At 46.4% G+C, this 21,994-nt stretch overlaps 1 protein-coding gene across 11 annotated transcripts in view; it reads left to right on the top strand.

Annotated features, from left to right (window-relative positions):
- Positions 1 to 21,994, top strand: part of LOC107148397 (sodium/nucleoside cotransporter 1) — a 119,856-nt gene that overhangs the window by 78,394 nt on the left and 19,468 nt on the right. For all 11 annotated transcript variants that reach the window (XR_007342820.1, XM_048790200.1, XM_048790199.1 and 8 more), the window contains 5 exons: positions 2,510 to 2,651; positions 4,552 to 4,665; positions 6,582 to 6,659; positions 20,067 to 20,147; positions 20,696 to 20,776. Coding sequence is in view for 10 of the 11 variants with exons in the window: in XM_048790200.1 (XP_048646157.1) it covers positions 2,510 to 2,651; positions 4,552 to 4,665; positions 6,582 to 6,659; positions 20,067 to 20,147; positions 20,696 to 20,776 (496 nt within the window). In the remaining variant the exon portion in view is untranslated. The remainder of the gene's footprint in view (positions 1 to 2,509; positions 2,652 to 4,551; positions 4,666 to 6,581; positions 6,660 to 20,066; positions 20,148 to 20,695; positions 20,777 to 21,994) is intronic.

The raw sequence follows: 21,994 nt of genomic DNA, 5'->3' as shown, positions 1-21,994 counted from the left end.
CTGTTTGCCTTCTGGGCTTGGGGGCAGGAGTTGCGGGGTGGATTCAAAGGCAGCAGCCATCTCTGTTGTGTTTTGCCAGTTCTCAGCCTCAGTTACAATAGGGACTGTGATGGCTGAGACAGGACTGGACTGTTTCTTAGGTTCCGAGAGCCCAGCCCATCCAAGCAGGGAGGGCCCTTCTCAGTGCCTCCCATAGGATCCCCTGGGGCAAGTGGGAGACATATGGCTGCCAGGGACCACCCCTGGAGTCTGGCTTAGCAGGCTAGATTGGGGTCCAGGTGCTAGTATTTTTAATTATCCCCCAGTCGATTCTGGTGTAGTCACTCATGTCCCTGGACACGTTTGGGGTGGGATCTCTTGATTCTGAAACAAGATTCCTTGGAGCTCTGGAAACAATGGAGACGCCATAATGTAGGTTAGGGAAGAGAACATCAAACCCCTGTCTTAGTCATTTTCTACTGCTATAACTGAATACTAGACTGGGTGGTTTATAAAGAATAGAAGTTTATTTTGGTCCTGGTTCTGGAGGCTGGGGAGTCCAAGAACAGGGTGCAGCATCTTAGCTTCTGGTGAGGCCTTGGGCTGCTTCAGCTCATAGCAGAAAGCAAGTGGGGTGCCTGCAGAGGAGACAAAGTAGAAGCAGCTGGATGTGGTGGCACAGGCCTGTAATTCCAGTGACTCTGGGGGCTGAGGCAGGAGGGTCGAGAGTTCAAAGCTAGCCTCAGCAATTTATCAAGGCCCTAAGCAACTCAATAAGAGCCGTCTCTAAATAAAATACAGAAAAAAAGGGCTGGAGATGTGGTTCAGTGGTTAAGTACCCTGGTTTCAATCCCTGGTTTAAAAAAAAAAAAAAAAAAAAAGCAGCCTTGATTTAAAATGAATCACATTCACAGTGCTACCAGTAACTAATCCAGTCCTGTGAGAGCAAGAATTGATCCATGCCTGTAAGTATTAACCCATTCCTCATAGAAAAAACCTGATGACTTCTTAAAGACCCCACCGCCCAAACACTGCCACGGTGGCAGTTCATTTCATTATGAGTTGAGGTGGGAACAAACCATGTCCAAGTCATAGCATTTCATCCTGACTCCCTAAAATTCATGTCTTTCTCACATTAAAAAAAATAAAATCATTCCATCCCGATAGTTCCCAAAGTCTTAACTTAATCCGACACCAACTCAAACTCTGAAGTCCAGTCTCATCTGAGACACAAGGCAAACTCCTTCCAGCTGTGGGGGAGCCTATAAATCAAGACCAGTTATCTACTTCCAAAATTCAGTGGTTGGGATAGGCAAAGGGAAAACACTCACAATCTCAAAAGGGAGAGAGAGGTAGAAAGAAAGGAACAACAGGTCCCAAGCTAGTCTGAAACCCAAGAAGGCAAGACCTTAACTCTTAAGATGTCAGAATAAGTTGGGGGCAGTGTCACACGCCTTAATTCCAATAGCTCAGGAGGCTGAGGCAGGAGGATCGTGAGTTCAAAGCCAGCCTCAACAACTGAGCAAGACCCTATGTCAAAATAAAATATAACAAAGGGACGAAAATGTGGTTCAGTGGTTGAGCACCCACAGTTTCAATTAAAAAAAAAAAAGCCAGAATAAGCCCGGGGTGGTGGCACATCCTTATCCCAGTGACTCAGGAGGTTAAGACTGGAGGATTGCAAATTCAAGATGTAGTTCAGTGGCAGAGCAAACCTAGGTTTAATCCCCAGTACTATTGACCAAAATTTAAATATATATATATATTCCAGAATAAATTTTCACACTGTGTGCTTCCTTCCAGACACATTGGGTTAGCTGGGCCTCTAAAACCTTAGGCAACCTTGCCCTATGGCTTTGCTGAACTCAGTCCACATGGCTGCTCTCATGGCTGGATTTGCATGCAGCCTTCAGCTCTCCCAGGTTGGCATCACATGCCACACGTGTCTCTACTGTTCAGGGGTCTCAAAGGCAGTCTCACCCTCCTGTGCAGGTCTCAGCATGGTCCTCCAGACTCTTCATAGCATTCTTTGAAATCTAGGTGGAGGAAACCATACTTCCATAGCCCTTGTGTTCTGCATGTCTGCAGAAAACACCACATGGTGGAGGACGCTGCCCAGGCTTATTGCCTGTGCCCTCTGGAGTAGCAGCACATTGCAGAGCATCAAAGAAGAGAAGCTGTCAAGAGTGACAATTCCAGAGATCTGCAAAAGCCCCCTGAAATGACCAGTTGAATTCTGATCAGCAAATATATCTGAGGAAACTACTCCTAATAGTTTACTACTGGGAAACTACTTCCTGGGCTATATAGGAACTACCCACAAGGATGAGAGGGAACTGTGCTTGGAATCAGAGGGCTAGGAAGAGTGTCTACTCCTGACAGATTGTGGGCAAACCCACAATCCATAGGGCATTGTACAGAGTACTAAGAAGTGTCTTGGCTCACCTTTCCTCTGGGGCCCTGGGTACTATTTGGTGTGTGTGTGTGTGTAAGATGCTGAGGGTGATGGATTTCTCCCTCTCTCTTGCAGAGGTCTAGCCCTTGCTGCTGTCTTGGCCTTGGTCTTGTGGCTGGCTCTAGACACCTTCCAGAGGCCTGAGCAGCTGGTGTCCTTTGCAGGAACCTGCGTGTTCATCATCCTACTCTTTGCCTGCTCGAAACATCACGGTGCTGTGAGTGCTTAGCTGACAGCTGGGGCTGGAAGCCAGTGTGTTCTTTCTTTTGCCCCTTGGCTGGGGCTGGGAACTGGGTGGGAGCAGAGGCTCCTGTTGGGAGAACACCCAAGGCTCAGAGCCTGGGAATGACTGTACATCAGGATAGGCTTCCTATGAAGCAGGTGAGGGACATCCTGGAACTGGAGACCCCAAGTGAGTAGTCACCTCTCTTAGCAGAAGTCCTCAAGCTCCCCAAGGGGGGGCAAGGACACTGGATAGACAGATTTGCTGCATTTCTCCAAACCAAGAGGCCACTGGAGGCATTTCTTTCCTTGGTGACATGTCCTCAAGTTTGTAGTCTCAGAAATCATCCCCATTGCCCTGGAAAACACAGAATCAGACTCCAGAGTCTATGTGAAGAACCAAAGGTTTCTTGGTATTATTAGTATAAAACAGTGCTCCTCCTCCTCTTTTCCTTCTCCTCCTCTGTACTGGGGATTGAACACAGGGTGCACTACCAGTGAGCTACACCTCCAGACCCTTTTATTTTTTATTTTGAGATGGGATCTCACTAAGTCTGAGGCTGGCCTTGAACTCATGATCCTCCTGCCTCAGCCTCCCAAGTAGCTGGGATTATAGGTGTATACCACTGCACACAGCTTAAAAATGCTAATTTTCATAGTCAAAAACTGGGGTGAGATACCACAACCCTCTCATCTCTCTGGGTCATGGCCATTAATCAAGGGAGATACCAGATGTTCAGGAGTGATGAGGGGATAGAGAAAAGACAGATACACATAGAGAGTAAAAGTTGTAGCCAGGTGGGCAGCCAAGCCCTGGTGAGGCTTGAGTGACTCTAGAACCAGCTCAGCAAGTTTATTATATAGGTTTCATCAAAAAGTTATCTGTGGAAAAGTTTCAGCAAACAGGCAATCTGAAGGATGCTGGACTGGTGAGACATTAGGGTCATCTTGTTTTGCTCAGAATTCACTATTCCTGGGAGTTGGTGCTGAACTCAAGGCTTCAACTGATAGAGCCAGAGCCATGAGCCTTCACAGTAGCCCTCCCTGGCCAGTGTTACCATAGCAACTGGGGCATCTTGACCTGCACTTCACACAGGCAGCTCCCAGCTCAGACACAGCCATGAGAGTCAGACAAGCCATAATTCAAATCACTGCTCTCCACCGTGAGGCTCAGCTATCTTCATTTCAACAGGCCTCTGGATAATTCTGATGCATAACAAAGTGTTCATCTGCCTATTTGGGAGGTCCCTGCCTACGCACAGCTGGTTGGCCCTACTGGATTGGTCAGATGGACTTTCTCTTCCTCTGCCTCCTTTTTCTCTCTCCCATCCTCTGGAATCAGGACCCCTCTCTGCTTCATAGTGTTGTTACTACTTTCCCCAGGCTATAGCCAAGTTTCAGAGCTCAGGATTCGGTAAGGAGTCTTTAGGTGCTGAGAGAGAATAGCAACCCAAAGGAATACAGCTCTCCTGTACAGGGTGGGCCTCAAGGGAGTGGGGTTTGGGAATCCTGCCAATGGAGGACAGATGGAGAGGGTTCAGGCAGATGGAGGTTACACAATGAGCTGGGCAGGCCGATGTCCATGTCCTGAGGCCATGACTCAGAAACTAAATGCCTTGGCATGTTCAAAGCTGGGCTGGCTTCTCAAGGGTCCTTGATTGGAATCTTGAGCCACCCCTGCCCACTGCCCACCTCACGGCCGCTAAGAGCATGGCCTATTCTGAATCCTAGGGAGGGAGTGACTATTGGCAGCAGGCTTAGGGCTCTGGCCTCCAGGCAGGGCAAAGCTCCCATCACCCCCAGCAGTTCTGTGCTCTCCACCCTCACCCCTCATCCTGTTCTCTGTGGACCACCCAAGGAGCGAAGCTCACCAAGCCCTTTTTATTGGGTGGCAGGTTTCTTGGCGGACCGTGTCCTGGGGCCTTGGGCTACAGTTTGTACTCGGACTCTTTGTCATCAGAACAGAACCAGGATTTGTAGCATTCCAGTGGCTGGGTGATCAGATCCAGGTTTGTACATGGGGCCTGACTGTTGAGAGCACCTTAGGTCATCAGGGAATGGGGGAGAAGCCACTTGGTTGTGGGGGAAGGTGGGTGGGGAGGCCATAGAGATAGTTTGGGACTAGAGGGTAGGTATGGATTGGGGCCCAGGCCAGGTGGACTGCTGAGGGCCGGCAGGGCCAGGTACTGCTTCCCTCAAGCCAGGAACTCTGACCTGAGGGACAGAGCAGAGTCTGATATGGAAGAGAGTCCCTCAGAAGTGTGGCCTGCCAAGGTCACCTGTGACTCAGGACTTATAGTGTTAAAATTGCTTAAAAACAAAACCCTGCAAATGATTTGCTCTATGTGTGTATGTGTGTGTGTTCTTAGAAATGTCTACTGAAATCATAATTTTTGTGTGAGTGGTACTGGGGATTGAGCCCAGGCCCTCACACATGAGAGGCAAGCATTCTACCACTGAGCTACATCCCCAGACCTCTTTTTTTTTTTTTTTTTAAGACAGGGCCTCACTAAGTGGCCTCAAACTTGTGATCCTCCTACTTCAACCTCCCAAGTACCTGGGATTATAGCACCCGACTGAGGTTATAATATTTCATTTTTTTTCCTGTGGTAAAATACACATAAGACAAAATTTACCATTTTAACCATCATTAAGTTCATGCACATTGTTGAGCAACCATCATGATTTTACTTTTTTTCCCCCAGTGCTGGGGAATGAACCCCAGGCTTTTTGCATTCTAAGCAAATGCTCTACCACCGAGCTACACCCACAGCTCATAATTTACTGTTTCAAATATAAGTGATTGAGGACCCAAGTTTTGAACCTCTACTCACCCTCTTCTCACCAGCTCAAATGTCCACGTGCTCTGTGTGGGGTGGAGCCAGGATCATTCCTGAGGTCTGTGCCCACCTATTGGCTTTGCTGATGGCACCAGCCTAGGTATTATAGAAGAAAAGGCTAAGAGTTACTGCTCTGGTCATGTCCCCATTTTATTTTATTTTCTTGTGGTACTGGGGATTGAACCCAGGGGCAATATACCACTGAGCTACATCCCCAGTCCTTTTTATTTTTTATTTTGAAATAGAGTCTTGCTGAGTTGCCCACACTAGCCTCAAACTTGCAATCCTCCAGCCTCAGCCTTCCTAGTAGCATATCCTCAATTTATAGATGAGAACATTGACTCCTGGATAAGAGAAGTGACTTGTTCCTGCAGTCACAATGCCAGATCTCCTGCAGAAGTGAGTGTGGACTCCCACATTAAGGCTACGAGTCTGGGATGGAGACAGGACATGGAAACAGTATACCATTGGCTGTCAGGGGACGAAGCAGGCACAAAAGACACCCCCTTTAACAGCCTTCTTCAACACAGCTTAAGGTCTTGTTTCCTTATTATATCTTCTTTAATGTTTTTTAAAATATTTATTTTTTAGCTTTAGGTGGACACAATATCTTTATTTTTTATTTTTATGTGGTGCTGAGGATCAAACCCAGTGCCTCACGCATGCTAGGCGAGCGCGCTACTACTTGAACCATGTCCCCAGCCCTTCTTTAATGTTTTCACAACTCTCATATCAGGGTATTTAAAATTTAAAATTGACCAAAAAAGTATCTCTCCTGCAGAACATGCTCTGAAAGAACAATGATTGTCACTTTAGTGTCTGTTCCTAGGCAGTGCCCCACCCCTGACAGGGACGGGGCGGGTGGGGGGAGGTGTGTTTCAAGGGCAACCTGCCTGGGCCAGGGAGGGCCTGTGGCTTTGGCATCCCTCTCTCCCACCTGGACCAGGGCCAGGCCCCTGCTCACCCCAGCCTGGGACTCTGCCCACAGTTCCCTCTCTCCTTCCTTCCTAGACTCACCCCATGTTTTTCTTGTGTGTATGAGTGTACTTTTTTTTTTTTTTTTTTTTTNTTTTTTTGCCTTTCAGACCTTCCTGAGCTACACTGAGGCCGGCTCCAGCTTCGTGTTTGGGGAGACTCTGGTCAAGAATGTCTTTGCCTTTCAGGTCAGCCTCACTCTTGGTCTAAGGCAACTGCTGCCCAGGTCTCCAGCTAGTGGGGAGTCTGAGCCAGCTGGGTGGGGCCAGGCTGAGAGGAGAGGGCAAGGCCCCCAGCAGGGAGGGTTCTTGTGGGCACAGGCTGGTTCTTGGAAAGTTAATGAAGCTTTAGCTCCTGGGCCCTGGGAGGGGCCCAGCAGTGCTTTAAATTTAGGAAAGTCAACTATTCTGTATGCTTTTCCCTAAAGAAGAATATATGACAGAATTGCTGGGAGGCTGATGACAAGAAGAGGAGGTGGGGAGCATGGGGATGGCTCCTGCTGAGACACTAGCCCCTAACATGCTGCAGGGACTCTGGGCCTATAAGGGACAGTTTCCAAAGACTCGAACAGTCTTCTCATGGTGCTCTTCCTTCAAGGTCCCTCACAACCCACCTCTCTGCCAGGAAGCTGTTCTTCTTAGTTCAGCAGCAAACTATAGCTCCCTCCTCCCCAGGCTTCTCTCCTTCCCACTCTCTCTTTTTCCAACAAAAATTTATCGTGCATCTACTGTTACACAATTTTTTTCCTATACTAGGAATTAAACCCAGGGGTGCTCTACCACTGAGCCACATTTCTAGCCCTTTTTATTTTTTAACTTTGAGACAGGTCCGGCCAAGTTGCCCAGGCTGGCCTCAAACTTATACTCTTGCCTCAACCTTCCAAGTCTCTGGGATTGTAAGTATGCTGGCCACTGCGCCCAGCATACTGCCACACAAAATATTATAGAGGAAATTGAGATTGAATACACTGTTCTGTTTCAAAGCACTTAATTTCTAATAGTAGACACTGGCCTTGATTTAAAACAGGGCAGCCTGTGATGAGGATGCTACTGGTATGACCCACTTTGCTGTACTGAGTGGAAATATGGTTGTATTTCTTCAGTTACCTCTTCAATCCCCTAAATACCTTGTTTATTGAGGACTCTAGTATTGTCTTTTTCTACCTCACACCCAAATTTTCTAGAGACACCTAGATTCACTCCAGGCTTAAGCTCCATTTCTAAATGCCAGGCTGAGAGAGAGAGAAAGAGAGAGAGAGAGAGAGACAGACAGACCTGGGGCCCTGTTTACTTAGTACCTGGCTCCAGTTTTCTGCCACTAATGTCATAGTACCATGGAGGAAAATTGCTGCTGCCTACCTGGCATGTCCTGGACCACTGTCCCTCAGAGGGACTACACAGGCCCCTATGTGTAGGTCCCAGAGGTTTCTGCTTTTTTATCATTACTCTGGCCACTTTTTCCAGAGCCTCCCAACTCCTATGGGAGTGTTGGATCCAGGAAGCTTCCAGCCTAAGGCTTGGACTTGGCCCTGGACTTCTGCACTGGTATTGAGCCTAGATCCCCCTTCCCAGTTCTGACCCTGACCTCTGGTGGGTCCCCCTTGGACCCTTGGTGTTTGTTGGGCTAGCAGACTGTCTGAGGAATCTCCAGCCCATCTAAGGAGTTTTAATCATGCCAGCCCTAAAAGGAAAGGGAGGGGACATTGCTTATCTTCTCAGGAGTCTTGTCTCCTGTACAGATTTTCCTGTCATGATTTCTGAGGTCAGTTCTGTATAAGATAGATATATGGGTCACCCCCCAGAAGTCCCCTAACACCACCCCCTTAAGGCAGTATGGGCTGCTCCCTTCTTATCTGCATAACCAAGAAGGAGGCCACCCAAGCTTGCAGGAAGAACAGTGAAGATCTGCTTCAGGGTGACTTCTTGTGGCTACAACACAGAAGCTCCAGCAGTTTCTCAGATTTCAAAACACACACACTCTGCAATTCCACCACCCAGGGCAGCTGGGTTCAGTGCTGTAAGAGAGGCGCAAAGAAAGTGCTTGGGGAGCCCCCTGTAGGGAGAGATTGTTGGTAACTAGGATCAGCAAGGAAAACTCCCTGAGGATGTGGCATTTGACATGGAGCTTCAGGACAGGGAGGACTGGGACATGTGGAGCTAGGAGCAGGAGGAAAAAATGGCTTGGACAAAAGCATGGAGGTGAGAATATGTTGGGATGTCCAGGGTACAGGGTTCAGTGTGAAAGCTGTTTTGAGGGAGCATATGTCAGCAAGTTTGGTCGGGCTATATCTTGAAGGGTCTTAAATGCCAGGCTGGGACATCTGGGTTTTGTCTCCAGTAAAGGTGGAGCCATTGGAGATTATTTTATTGGAGTTTTGGATGGTTAACATGTCAATAGTGGGTAGAAAGGATTATAGCCATGATGCTGCAGAGAGAAAGAGAGAGGGACTGAGGTGGGGAGTGGGGGGGTAGGGAGGGAGGGAGGGGGTGAGAGAGAGAGAGAGAGAGAGAGAGAGAGAGAGAGAGAGAGAGAGAGAGAGAGAGAGAATGAATATGTATGCAAGCAAGGAGGTTGTTTCATAATCCAGGAGAAAAAGTCACCCAGGGGACATGGGATGGGGGACAGAGACAGCTGGGTGGAGCTCATTGCTTAGCTGTTGTGGTTGCATTTAGCTATTTAGGAAGAGGCTTGGATCTTACTCATCTTTGTGTCCTTTGCCCAATCTTGAACCCTACAAAGCCCTACCAGCTACTCTGCTCCTTACTCAATGACTGAACTAAGTGATTATTCTCATGTGCCCTGGGAAGCCCTTCTGCACCTTCTGGGGAAGCTTTGCTCCATGTGTCCCCTGCTACTAGTTGTATTCCATACAGCCAACCTCTCCAAGCTGGGCCACCATTATCTTGTGGAAAGACCTTGAGTGGCTTTCCCTGTGCTTCAAGTATCAGAGTTAAGATCTTTCTTCACCCGTCCCAGAGGGAGCCAGCACTTCTCAGCCTTCTAGGGCCACGAGATACACAGAGGATTGGAAGTAAATTCAGAGCCATTATAAACCATTTTGTCCTCCTCTATGCTTGACGTCCTGGAGGACCAGAGAAGAAAAGCTTAGGGAAAAAGCAAAGGTTAAAGAAATCATAATAACAGTTCCCGCTTACAGAAAGGGAATTTCTGCCACTCATTTCACCCTTACAGCAAACCTTCAGGGAAAATACTATTATTCCCCTTTTACAGAGAAGGTTCGGAGTGACTTTTGCTCCTACAAGATCACAAAACTGGTGAGGGCTAGAGTCAAGATTGGAGCCCGGATCCAACACTCTTGCTTATTAGATTCAATGCCCTGATATCAGAGCTCTTTAGTTAATGGTAACAAAGGTTCCTTGACCTGAGGAACATTCATTGGTTCCTCCAATTTATAGGAAATAATATTCCTTAGGTCTACTCAGTTATAAGTGACAGAAACCCATTTGCAACTCACTCTAAAGGCAGGATTGGGAAGGGCTGCCTCTTATAAGGCTCACAAACTGAAAGGGCAAGGTAGAGCTGGTGAACGCCAGAACTCAGGGCCCAGTTTTGCCAAGATCTCTGTTTACCTGTGGATGTCAACCCTATTCTCTCATACAAGATATGCTCCTGGCCCCTATATGCTCATTCTCAAGGTGCAGCCCCCAGGATGGGGGCAACTCTTTTCTCCCAGCTCAAGTCCTAGGACAGATTCTTATTGGTCTGACTCAGATCATGTGACCACCCTTGGACCAATCACTAACCGCAGAGCCTTGAGATACTGCAGTTGGAGCAAAAGGGGTCTTGTGCTCACCCTTGAGGAAAGACAGGGTCAGAGCAGGACTCCATCACTGCACTTCCAATCAAGGGACATCTCCTTCCTCACACTATGAGTAGAAATCAGCAGGATCATGTTTCTCCTCTAAATATATAAAAAGTACCCTTCATAGCAAAAAATGACCTTTTGAAAAACATATCCATGGTAGCAAAAGACTGAGATTTGATATTCAGTTAAGAGAGAAATAATAAGTGTGGTGGATTTATCTTTAACCAGGCTCAGTATTTTGCAGTTGAACATGAAGAATTTTCTGGACCCTGGGAGATGATAACCTCTAGATAAATTCCTGGCCAATGTATTGGCCAGTGGCATCCTTAGCAATGCTAAGCCAGATGAGAGAGGTCTTAAGACAAATGCTTTCTGGCTACAGAATTCTCTTTCCTACCACAATAACTAATCACAAAATCTCATTCACACACTCTATCCATCTCTTTCTCTCTTTCTCTCTCTCTCTCTCATACACAACACACACACACACACACACACACACACACATATATACATACACTTTTCACTCTTTGGACTTACCTTCAGGTGGGGATAGCTCTGTTGAGTGCCGAGTTGAATGGAAGACTCAGGAATTTTCCATCTGTTCTTGTGAATCATGTGGATCTAGTCCAAGGCCTATGGCAAACTTCAGCCTGGGGGAGTCCCTAAATTCACTCAGACTGTCAGAATCTAAGCTATTTCCTAGAGTGCCATGGTCCAGCAGATGTCTTCTCCAGAAAGGCGAGTCTTTTTGTGGGACTTCTGCCTTCAACCTACTCTGGGCCTAGAGTCTAGCACTGTCAACATGGCAGCCAGCTCTTGGCTAGATTAGCTTGATTAGTAATTCCACTTCCCTTCTAATGACTTTCCATCCGTAATGCCACCCACCCCAGGCCTTGCATCCTTCTCATTCCTCACCAACCTAGGAACACACCCACTCATTCTCTCACTCTCCTGCGGCTTCTGAGACATGCTTCCATCTACTGAGCTTAGCAGTGCTGTTCAGTGCTCTCCCTGAGGAGCCCTTACGGTGAAGGAAGATGTTTCTGTCTCCTGAGAATTTTGTTGTGTTTGCCTGAGGCAGACTCCATAATCCCTAGTGTCAGAATGTACACATACACACACACAAAAGATAAAATAAGATATGGATTGAAAGGTGAATTTGTGATTAAGGGGTTGTGGGCAACCTTAGTGAGCATGGTTTTCAGAGGGAGGAGTGGGAAGTGAGCGGAGGCTGGAGCAGGACAGCTGAAAGGAGGGACATGGGCCCATTGAGGCAAGAGAGCTCTATTGAGAATGTGGCATGAAGGCAGAGGACATGAGGGGGCCGTTTGGAAAGGTCATCCTGGACACAAACAGGAAATCAGGAGACATGTCCAGTGGACAGCAGTAACCCACTTTACCTGGACCTGGAGCCCTTCAACTTCAAGGCAGTAAACACCCCAAGCATACTGTTTACCCATCTCAAAGGAAGAACTTGGAGGACTCAATAGGGAGGTCTTGGGTACTTTATTATTTATTCACTTCTTGATAGTGGCAGGCTGGGATATAAGGGTTGCACCATGCCTACAAGTGAGGGGATAGTATGGGTCCCATGCCCATTGAGCAGGTGGATTTCCTCATATGTTTTATGAGTGTATTCCTTTACTTTACAACTAGGGTCACTCTATCTCTTCTTAAGATTGGAGAAAAGTGGCCAGCTCCCTCTCTCTATTTCTTCATTATCACCTTCTTTAGAGTCTTTCTTATCTCATTGTAAGCTTTCCTAGGAACTGGTTAGTGTTTAACCCAATACTCCACCCATTTAAGGCCTTAGAAGCCCCTTAATGTCCCTCACAATCTCAGACTGTCCCATATCTTCCAGATAGTTCTTGGGACAGGCACACTGCTTTCATATTCCATAATAGCAGTACGAAGAGCAAGAACCTGTCAGCAAGTATGCGTGGGTAATAAAGATAAGATTAATTTGTTTTGACACTGGAGTTAAAGCATGAGAAATATTGTATTTTAGTCCAGTTCTGTTTTGTTCAAATCTATCCATCTCATTTGTAAGTTGGACTACCCAGGAAAGTCCTTGTGTTGCAGTCACATGGAGTTCTGAGCAGGTCCAACAGTCAATCTGATTGGTGTGTGTAGCTTCCAATACTCAGTCCAGGAATAGATTACTTACTTATAAGCTCCATATACAGGAGCTGATATACAGGCTACTGTATGATCTTGTGTTAATAAAGCAGCCTGAACAGTAGGCTTGCCTGGGTATAATATCAATCAATTTGTTTACACTTCAGGGATATAGAAAGAATAAGACACCTTGGGAATATATAATTGTCTTAAACTGATACACAGTATTCCTTGGGTGATGACACCCAAGAGTAACATCACCTGTACTTGTGAGGGCCAGGTTCCCAGCACAGTAGGACTTACTTGTAAAATCAGACATTCTCCCTCCCCACAGGGGTTGGTAAGGCAAACCACTGGGGGCTGACTTGTACAGTCCATGGTCAACTAAGTCTTCTTGTCTTCAATGTGGAAGTCAAGAAGACTCAGTTGTAAGTTGTTACTTGTTTCCCCTGGCTGGTTTAAGAAATGCTCAATTTATTATAGCCTAAGGTATAATAGCCTTTATCTGCAACCATAAGGCTGGCAGCCATGGGTGAGATGATGTATGGGTTTCTCATTTGGTGTCCTCTGTGCCTCAGGCTGACAAGCAGCCCACAGCTGAATAGAGTTACTTTCAATCCTTAAGGCTTATTTCAGCAAGTCATTCATTCTTTCACCTAATCCAGCTCCTGTTGGATTGTATGGCAGGTGGAAGATCCATAATATGTCCTGGTCTTGAGCCCACTGTTGTATGTTATGACCTGTGAAATGGGTTCCTTGGTCATTCTCATTTAGCTGTGGTGTGCCATACCTGGCACTCAGCTGGATCAGTTCCTTAATTGTTGTCCTTTGATTGGCTCTTTTGCTGAGAAAGACTTAGATCAAGCCTGTAACTGTGTCCACACAAGTCAATGCATATTTGGTCCCTTCTGAAAGTGGGAGAGAACCAGTACAATCTATCTGCCATCACTAAAGAGGGAAATCACCTTGTTTGATATGCCCCTCTGTGGCATTTAGTCATCATCATGGGTAGCACTGAGAGCAGGCAAGACAGTTCTGACACGCAGCAGCAACATCGGACCTCATTAGGAGCAGCCTCCAGAGTGTCACAGCTGCCCACATACTCTTCTGACCTGCGTGCTTTAATCCACCATGTAGCCAAGTGGAAGTTTCTTTTGCTAGGGCTTCCTCCAGCAATCTTTTTTTGTTTTTCTTTTTCTTTTAATATATTTTTAGTTGTAGATGAACATAACTTTATTTACTTATTTTTATATGGTGCTGAAGATCAAACGTCCTACCACTGAGCCACAACCCCAGCCCTCCTCCAGCCATCTTATCTTTGCCAACTGGTGCTTTGTACAACCTTGCCTGGTGCTTCTTTGGTGATGGGCTCCTTGGCAAGAAGGGCAGCCTTAGTGGCACACAATTGTTTTTAAAAAAGCTTTAACATTCCTTTGCTCCCTTCCATAATTGTGACCCAAATCCAATGGGGGTCTTATGTCCCTTCATCTGCTGCCATAAGCCCCATCCAAAACCATCCAGAGTGACATGGATGGTAAGCTTAGCAGGTTTTGTTGTGCCCAGGGTCCCAGGAGCTTGTGCCTGTTTTACTGTCCATTTGGCCTGAGTAGAAGCCTCAGTATGCCAATCAGCCGAGTCCCACACTGCACCCCTCCTATACAAATTATCTAGGGGTCTTAATATTGAGTGAGATGAGGGATGAGAGCCTCCAATGACCCAATAGCCTCACACATTCTTGTATTTGTTTTACTATGTTGGGAAATGGAAAATTCCTGAACTTTATTATTACAGCCTGAAGTATAACCTTCGTCTTACCCAAACAACACCCAGAATTTCACCGACAAGTTGCGGCCCTGCACTTTGTCAGGGTTTATGGTCCATCCTTTCCTGGAAATGAGTCAAAAGTGTGAGGATAGCCTTGGTGAACACTTAACAAGAATCAGGTGTGATCGTTAGTTAAACATTTTTTTCAACTAAGGTTGGCATCAGGTTTATTATCATACCATGACACAAGGTGGGGCAATGGAGATACCCTTGAGGTAACACTGTAAATATCTACCATGGCCTTCCCACTTGAAGGCCAATGGGATTTGAACTTTATTTGTGATAAAGAAGGTATTAGCAAGGTCCAGCACACAGCAAGATGAGTACATAGCTGAGTACATAGCTCTACTAGAATAACAGCTATGTAGGGAACAGTTGCATAAAGTGGAAGAGTCACCTTATTTAATTTTCTGTAATCCACTGTCATGTACCAAGTTCCATCCTGCTTTCTTATCAGCTACACAGGGGAGTCAAAAAGGTCTGTGGGCTGGGAAAATTATATTTACTTTAGCCAATTCATATATAGTCTCCATTATCTCCTAATGGCCACTGATATTGTTTGGTGGAAACAATTCAGCAGCAAAATAACAGAGAGTATTCAGGCAAAATAACAGAGAGTATTTAGCGTGCCCCCTTAATATTGACTTTACAACTGACATGCGCTCAATCTCATGGCAATGCAAATGGAACTCCCCTGCAGTAGTCGATAGGCATTTACTGCACAAGATATCGCCACTCATTATATTTTCAGATGTGGGGGCTATAAACACTGGATAGGAGGTAAAGGGCAGGTGCCCAAACCACAGAGTCCACATTATGGCTTGGACTCTTGCTGTTTTTCCCCCATATCCTTCAATAGCAGTTAACTTGCTGAGAATTTGTTAGGATTACTGTAAATCAATGTACACTCAGCTCCCATGTCCACCAATGCTATTACTATGAATATTTTTTTGTTTGTTCTTTTTAGTTACATAACAGTAGAGTATGTTTTGACATATTTATACAAACGTGTAGTACATCTTACTTAATTAGGATCCCAGTCTTATGGTTTTACATGATGTGGAGATTCACTGTGGTGTAATCATTTATATACATAGGAAAGTTATGTCCAATTCATTCCACTATCTTTCCTATTCCTATGAATAGTGGTCCTCCCTCCTCCAATAGGGAAGGCACCCCAAACCACATCAAGGTGGTAGCCAGTCTGATATCCCCTCCTACCCCCCAGACTTCATGCCCTTTCCCAATTCCAGAGTTACCTCGACGTAGCCTTCTTTGGGATCCTGGCCAATCATGCCAATTATTCAACCCCAAGGTTGAAAATGCCCCAAGCATACAGTTTACTGATCCCAAAGGAAGAACTTGAAGAACTCAATAGACATTTTATTACTTACTCCTCAGCGGTCAGGCTGGAATGCACTGGAGGGCCATGGCGTGCCTACGAGCCAGGGAAATATAGAGGATAGGTTGCATGACCACTGCACAGATGAATTTCCTCAGATGTTTCTTAAGTACTTTACCACCAGGGTTATCCTGTTTAGATCCTCATCTAAAGATTAGAAATAAGTGACCAGCTCCTCCTCTCCATTTCCGCTGTTATCACACTCTTTCAGAATCCTTTTTAATCTCACTGCAAGCTTTCCTAGGAACTGACCAGTGTTCAGCCCAACAAGTCCATTCTGCTTTTGGGTCATGTTGGTGTTATAACATTGCTACGGCCTCTGAGGGACCTCTGAGGGGCCTTCCAGCTTTGGGTTTCTATGGTTCCTCATGGCCTGGGACTGGTGATGGCACTGTCTACAAGTGATTAGGTCGTGGGGTCTGGGGACATGGAGCTTTGCCCAGACAGCCTTAGGAAGTCATCAAGAGCCTTGGTTCAGCTCCCTTCAAGGAAAAGAGGGAGCTGGGCCACATCCCCAGTGGGCTTAGCCCTGTTCCAGGCCAAGTTCACTCAGAGCGTGTGGTCTGCACTCTGGAACAGTGGTTCTCAGGGTATGGTGTCCAGACCACTAGTACCAAGAGTCCTGGAAAGACCCAAATATTAGACCCTGCCCTAAACTTACTGAATCTGAAATTCTGGAGGAGGGGCTCAAAATGTGCATTTCTAACAAATCCTCACATGACCACACTCTGAGCACCCACTGCTGGCCTGGAAAAGCTAGGAGTTCCATCGTCAGGACTTATTTGGCTCTTCCTCAAAGGGAATTGTCATAGTCTACCTGGGATGCTATCACAAAAAAAACCAGATTGGGTGGCAATTGAACAACAGAAATTTATTCCTCACAGTTCTGGAAGCTGGAAATGAGATCAGAGTGCCAGCATGGGTGGGTCCCGATGAGGGCCCTTTTCCTGGCCATAGATGGTTTTCTCTCTGGGTCCTCACATGGTGGAAGGACAAGAGAATCCTCTGGGACCTCTTTTATAAGGATATTAATCCCATTCATGAGGGCTCCACCCCCATGACTTAATCACTTCTCAAAAGCCCTCTTCCTAATACCACTGGGGATTAGGTGTCAGCATATAAATTTGTAGGGGGTGGAGGACAGACAACAACATTCAGTCTATAACAGGGACACATGCTGCCCCTGAAGACAGAAGTACAAGATCCTTCTTGGGCAACTCCTTTGGGTCACTGAGGACCAAAGCAACCTGTCTGGTGACCAGGAGGTCTCTGTATCTTTTCATGTAAGTGACTTTGGGCAGGTAGCCCACAACTTAGAGCCTCAGTGTGCCTATCTGTGAAGAGGAGACAGTTACTTCTACCTTAGTGGCTTTGAGGATCAACAAGTCACCGCACTTTGGTTACCTAGAACATAGTAGGACTTGCTTGCACTTTTCTCGTCCTTCCATGACAATACTGCCCTGAGCTACCTGTTCTTCTATCATGTCATGTACTGCAGGTCCCAGAGGTGTTTCTGGGCTGGGAGATCATATTAGACACAGGGACCTTATTTAGTATTAAATACCCCACCTTAGAAAATTGGGGATCGCTTCTCTTCCATTTCCTCTCACACCCTAGAAAGTCACCACTTAATCCAAAACCCAGCTTCCTTTCCACCGAAAACCTCCATCATGCAGATAAAATATATCTCTTGGTGCTAAATCTGGATTTGGGTCCTGCCACCCTGAGTGCCTCCTTCCTGGCTTGTGTCCATCTCTGTGGCCCTGCCAGCTGCCCTGCTGTCCCTCACATGAGCAACTAGATGGGCAGTCTAGACAGTACGTGATCTTCTGTGCATCTCACTCCCAGGAAAACAGCTCCACGCTGGTGGTGCTTCTAGCCCCCGGCAGTGGAGGAGTCACAGGGCAGGAAATGGATTTCTGGAGCCAGCGTCTGTGATCCCTGTCAGGTGACATCCGCAACTGCAGTGAAATTGGTGACAGATGTGAAGTGAAACAAGTCCAGATAAGAACTGGGGAGTTCTGGGAAAGGAGAGGATAGTCCCCCACCCCAGCCAGCAGGGCTTGCTTCTCATTTCCAGCCCAGCCAGCCAGAGCACAGGAGCTCCCTCTCACTAGGAACCTTCTTTGTATTCCCCTCGCCCCTCCTTTTTTTTTTTTTCTTTGTGCAGTACTGGGGATTGAACCCAGGGGTGCTCTACTACAGAACTACATCCCCAGCTCTTTTTATGTTTTTTTTTCTTTTTTAAATTTTAAGACATTGCTGAAGCTGGCCTCAAACTTGTGATCCTCCTGCCTCAGCCTACCTATTCACTGGAATTATAGGCATGCACCACGATGCCCCATTCCCATTCGTTTTGAATGAGAACCTAAATTTGATTGCTCTAGACTCTTCCTTCTTCAAAATCAAATCAACAGGGCCTTGATCCTCACCTGCTTCTAGCCAGGCTGCTCTTCCTGCACAGCCCAGGGTCTTGAAAGGGCTAGCTGGACTCATTGCCTCTATGCCTTTTATTTTCTCCTCTCCTTGGGTATCCCCACCCTTCCTCTGATACTGCTCCCACCTAGATTGCCCGAGACTTCTGAATCGCTAAGTGCCAACAATTAGCCTCAGGCCTTATCTTACCAGAGCTCTGAGGCACCCCTCAGCTGACCGGGCATGCCCTCTCAGTTTGTGTCACATGCCTCTTTGGTTGTCTTCCAACCTCTGGCTATTTCCCCTCTTATCCTTCTGTGATGATGACCCCAGGGCCCCGTCCTTAGCTCCTGCTCAGCTCACCCCAGGCAGTTTTCTCAGTGTATCATACCCCATCATCTCACCCTTCACTTTTTATGGATGAGTCCCAACTTGATCTGACCCGGATTTCCCCTTAGCTCTTAACCCTTTTATCTAGCTTCCCACTTGATACTCTACTAGGATGTTCCATGGGCATCTCAAACCCATCAAGTCCAAAGTGAACTTCCCCCAGACCTCTCCTCTGTCTTTGCCCCTCTGCCTTGAGAAATGTCCATCTATTATAGAAAATTATAGGAAAGGCAGGGAAATTCAGAAATAGAGGAAAAAAGAAAACAAAATTCCTTCAGCCCCCACTCACAGAAGCCAGTCCTTTGACTATCAGAGAGCACTGCCTTCCAGGTTCCTTTCTATATTTTTAATATTCCAATTTTCCCATTTAACATTTTAGCACAAGAATGTTCCCAGATGATTTCCAATTCTGCATGACTTCAAAATTGATTAGTTAACAACTGTTTGGAAGATAACACATGAGTAGAAAAAAGGCAAAAGATACAAAAAGGCAAAAGGGAAAAAGCAAATTCTACTCCTCCCCAAGGCACCTGCTGACGCTGGTCACACTCATGTCCTAGTGATGTCCCATGTCACACAAGACCACAACACAATGCTCTCTCACTTTTTTCCCCTATAACAGCATGGCATACACCCCCACCCCTCAATAACCCCACCCCCCATATATCTTCTCTTTCTTTGCCTAACAAACTAACTTGGAAATCGGTCCACAAATTTCTATAGAAAGCTTCCTCATTCTTGTGTTCTGATTTAGTACACCATTGTGTGGTCATGCCAGAGGTTATTAAACTAGTCCTCTGTCTTTTAGATATGTCAGTTTTTGCCAGTCTGAATTATAAATGAGACCACAATAAGAAAGCACTGGGGTGGGGCCAGGGGCCTGGAAAGGAAGGAATAGATGTGAGGGAAATTTTGAAGGAAGAGGTAATGAATCTTGGAGTGAATGAAGAGGCAGGTTAATGATGGTAGTAGGAAGCGGGGTGACAGGACGAGGTGCTCGTTGCAGGTCCAGGATGAATCTATTCTGAGCTTGTTGGCGCTGAGTGGAAGTGGAACACCAGAATGCATTGGCCCAGAGTATGGGAAGGTGATAAAGGGCAGAGTTATAAGCCGACATTGAGCTCCTGGAGGAGGGGATGTGGTGCAAGTGCTAGGTCCCAGGCAAGCTCCTAATTTAACTTTCAAAACAACCCTGAGGAGTGAGCATTTTATAACATTCTGGAAACAAAGAAGCAAGTGAGCAAGTGGCACACTCAACCCCTGCTCCCAGCACATGCAGGCCTGTATGTGGGGAGGAGAGAGGGAGTGTGGCCTGGTGGATGTTGCTATTGAGAGGAAATGAAGAGAATAGTAGTGCCTCCAAAGAGGCCCCACATGCATAGCACCTGGGGTTTTCTGCACTAAAAATAGAGCTTCTTCCCTAATTGACAATGGTGCAGGTGAACTCGGTCACTCCAGGTCTGCCAGCCATAGGGGACCCAGAGCTTCTGTACAATACTGGACTGTCAGGCCTCTGAGAAGCAAGGCCTTGGAATGGAGTGGGCTGTTAGGGCCCTGCCTGGCCTCCTGCCACCTCCCTTCTTCTAACCTGGGGTCTTGTGCTCTCTTTCCTGGCAGGTTTTGCCCATCATTATTTTTTTCAGCTGTGTCATGTCAGTTCTCTACTATCTAGGCCTAATGCAGTGGGTAATCTTGAAGGTAAGTACCCTGCACCCAGGCCTGGGCTCTTTTGCAGTCACCAGCTCCCAAGGTCCACAGACTCCCAAAATCCTTTGATTCCAGGGTTCATACTTTCCCCAAATCCCCTGCCCCCTGGGCCCTCACCCTCCCCAAATCCTTTGCTCCTGAGGTCTATACCTTCCCAGAATCCACTGCTCCCATGATGCCACATTCTTCCAGGACCTACCACTAACCAAACATCTTTCACAAGCTCTCTGGTTATGATACTAAGGAGAAATGGCACCCAGATCCAATGTGGTTTCCTTGGGAGAGAGGGTTGTAGTCATTGGGCTATACTGAGTTGTTAGGGAAAAAATAAAAATGACATACTCAAAAGATCTTTAGAGGGCTGGGAATGTAGCTCAGTGGTAAAGTGCTTGCCTGGTATGCAATGAAATCTCAATGTGAGTTTTGGGGAGGACAATCAAAATATATCAATGTCCTGTGCTGGGCTGACAGTTAGAAGACTTGCAAGACTCTCTGATTCTGATAATTCAGCTCCTAAAAAGCAGCCTGCTTGCTTTTAGATTGCCTGGCTGATGCAGGTCACCATGGGAACCACAGCCACTGAGACCCTGAGTGTGGCAGGAAACATCTTTGTGGGCCAGGTGAGTACTATAAATTTCTCTAAGAGGGTGGAGGCCCTGAAGCCATGGAGCTCTGATTCAGTCCACTGAAGAGCCATTTAAACCTTCTCCCAAGGTCACCAAAGGCTGCTATCCCAAAGGTCCTCCATATGGAGGCTATGCTCTTTGCCTAGCTCATGCCAGAGAGGACCTGCCTGGCACCTGCTGCCACTCTAACCCTAGGCTGACTTCATTAGCTTAGAGACTCACAAATCCTACATGAGAAAACTGAGGCTCCTGGGATGGGAACAGTGTGGTCAGTAGCCCACAGTATAAGCCAAGACTTAGAATCCAGATTTTCTCCTTCCTCACCAGTGTTCTTTCTGCTACACCATTTTGTCTTTTTTACCCCCACTCTCTTTCTGAAAGTGAATTTCCCAAAGTAAACATGACTCTGAAGGTGCCATGAGTCCCGAGTCCCTTCATGCCCAACCCTCTTGAGTGAGGAAGACTCTGGAGGCCTTTTCAGCGTCTATCCTGGCCCATCTACCTAACATTTGAGTCCCCGAGGGACACACTTGTCAAAAGATGCCATATTTGAATAGTTTATGAAACTTTGGAAACTATTTGCATCTTTTTTTTGCTGTGGTATGTGTTGATTTCAAATATATTTTGTTTATTTTTAGCCAACTAAGACAGATGTGCTGACAGGCAGAGTGTCCCAAATATTCCTTAAAATGTTCAAAATAAGGCTAGAGATGTAGCTCAGTGGCAGAGCACTTACCTAGTACATGCAAAGCCCTGGGTTCAGTCCTCAGTACTAAATAAATTAATAAATAAATAGAGTAAGAAAGAATACACTGATATACAAAGGCATTTACATTATATGAGAGGCTGCAAATGCAATCTGTTTCTACTGATAAAATATAAATTGCATTGAATGTGTCACTGGGTGACATAAAGAGCTCCCAAGGTAAATTAACTTTGCACAAGTGGTTGGTCAAGTTGACCTAGATTTCTGCCTCATTTCCTTCAAGGGGAGGAGATGGGGAACCTTCAAAGATTACTGGCATCATTTCAACCTGTAAATGTGTCAGGCCTGGGTCCACTACCTCCCTAGGGGTTTGCACCAGCCCCGTTGCTTTAAACGTTTAATTAATTAATCATTTTTTTGAGCTACATTACCCAAGCTGGGCTGAAATTTGATCCTCCAGCTTCACTCTCCTGCATACCTGGGATTACAGGTGTGCTCCACCATGC

The sequence above is a fragment of the Marmota marmota genome, unplaced genomic scaffold (genome assembly GCF_001458135.2).
Source record: "Marmota marmota marmota unplaced genomic scaffold, marMar, whole genome shotgun sequence".
NCBI lineage: Eukaryota > Metazoa > Chordata > Mammalia > Rodentia > Sciuridae > Marmota > Marmota marmota.
This window is presented reverse-complemented; position numbering and strand designations above follow the sequence as displayed.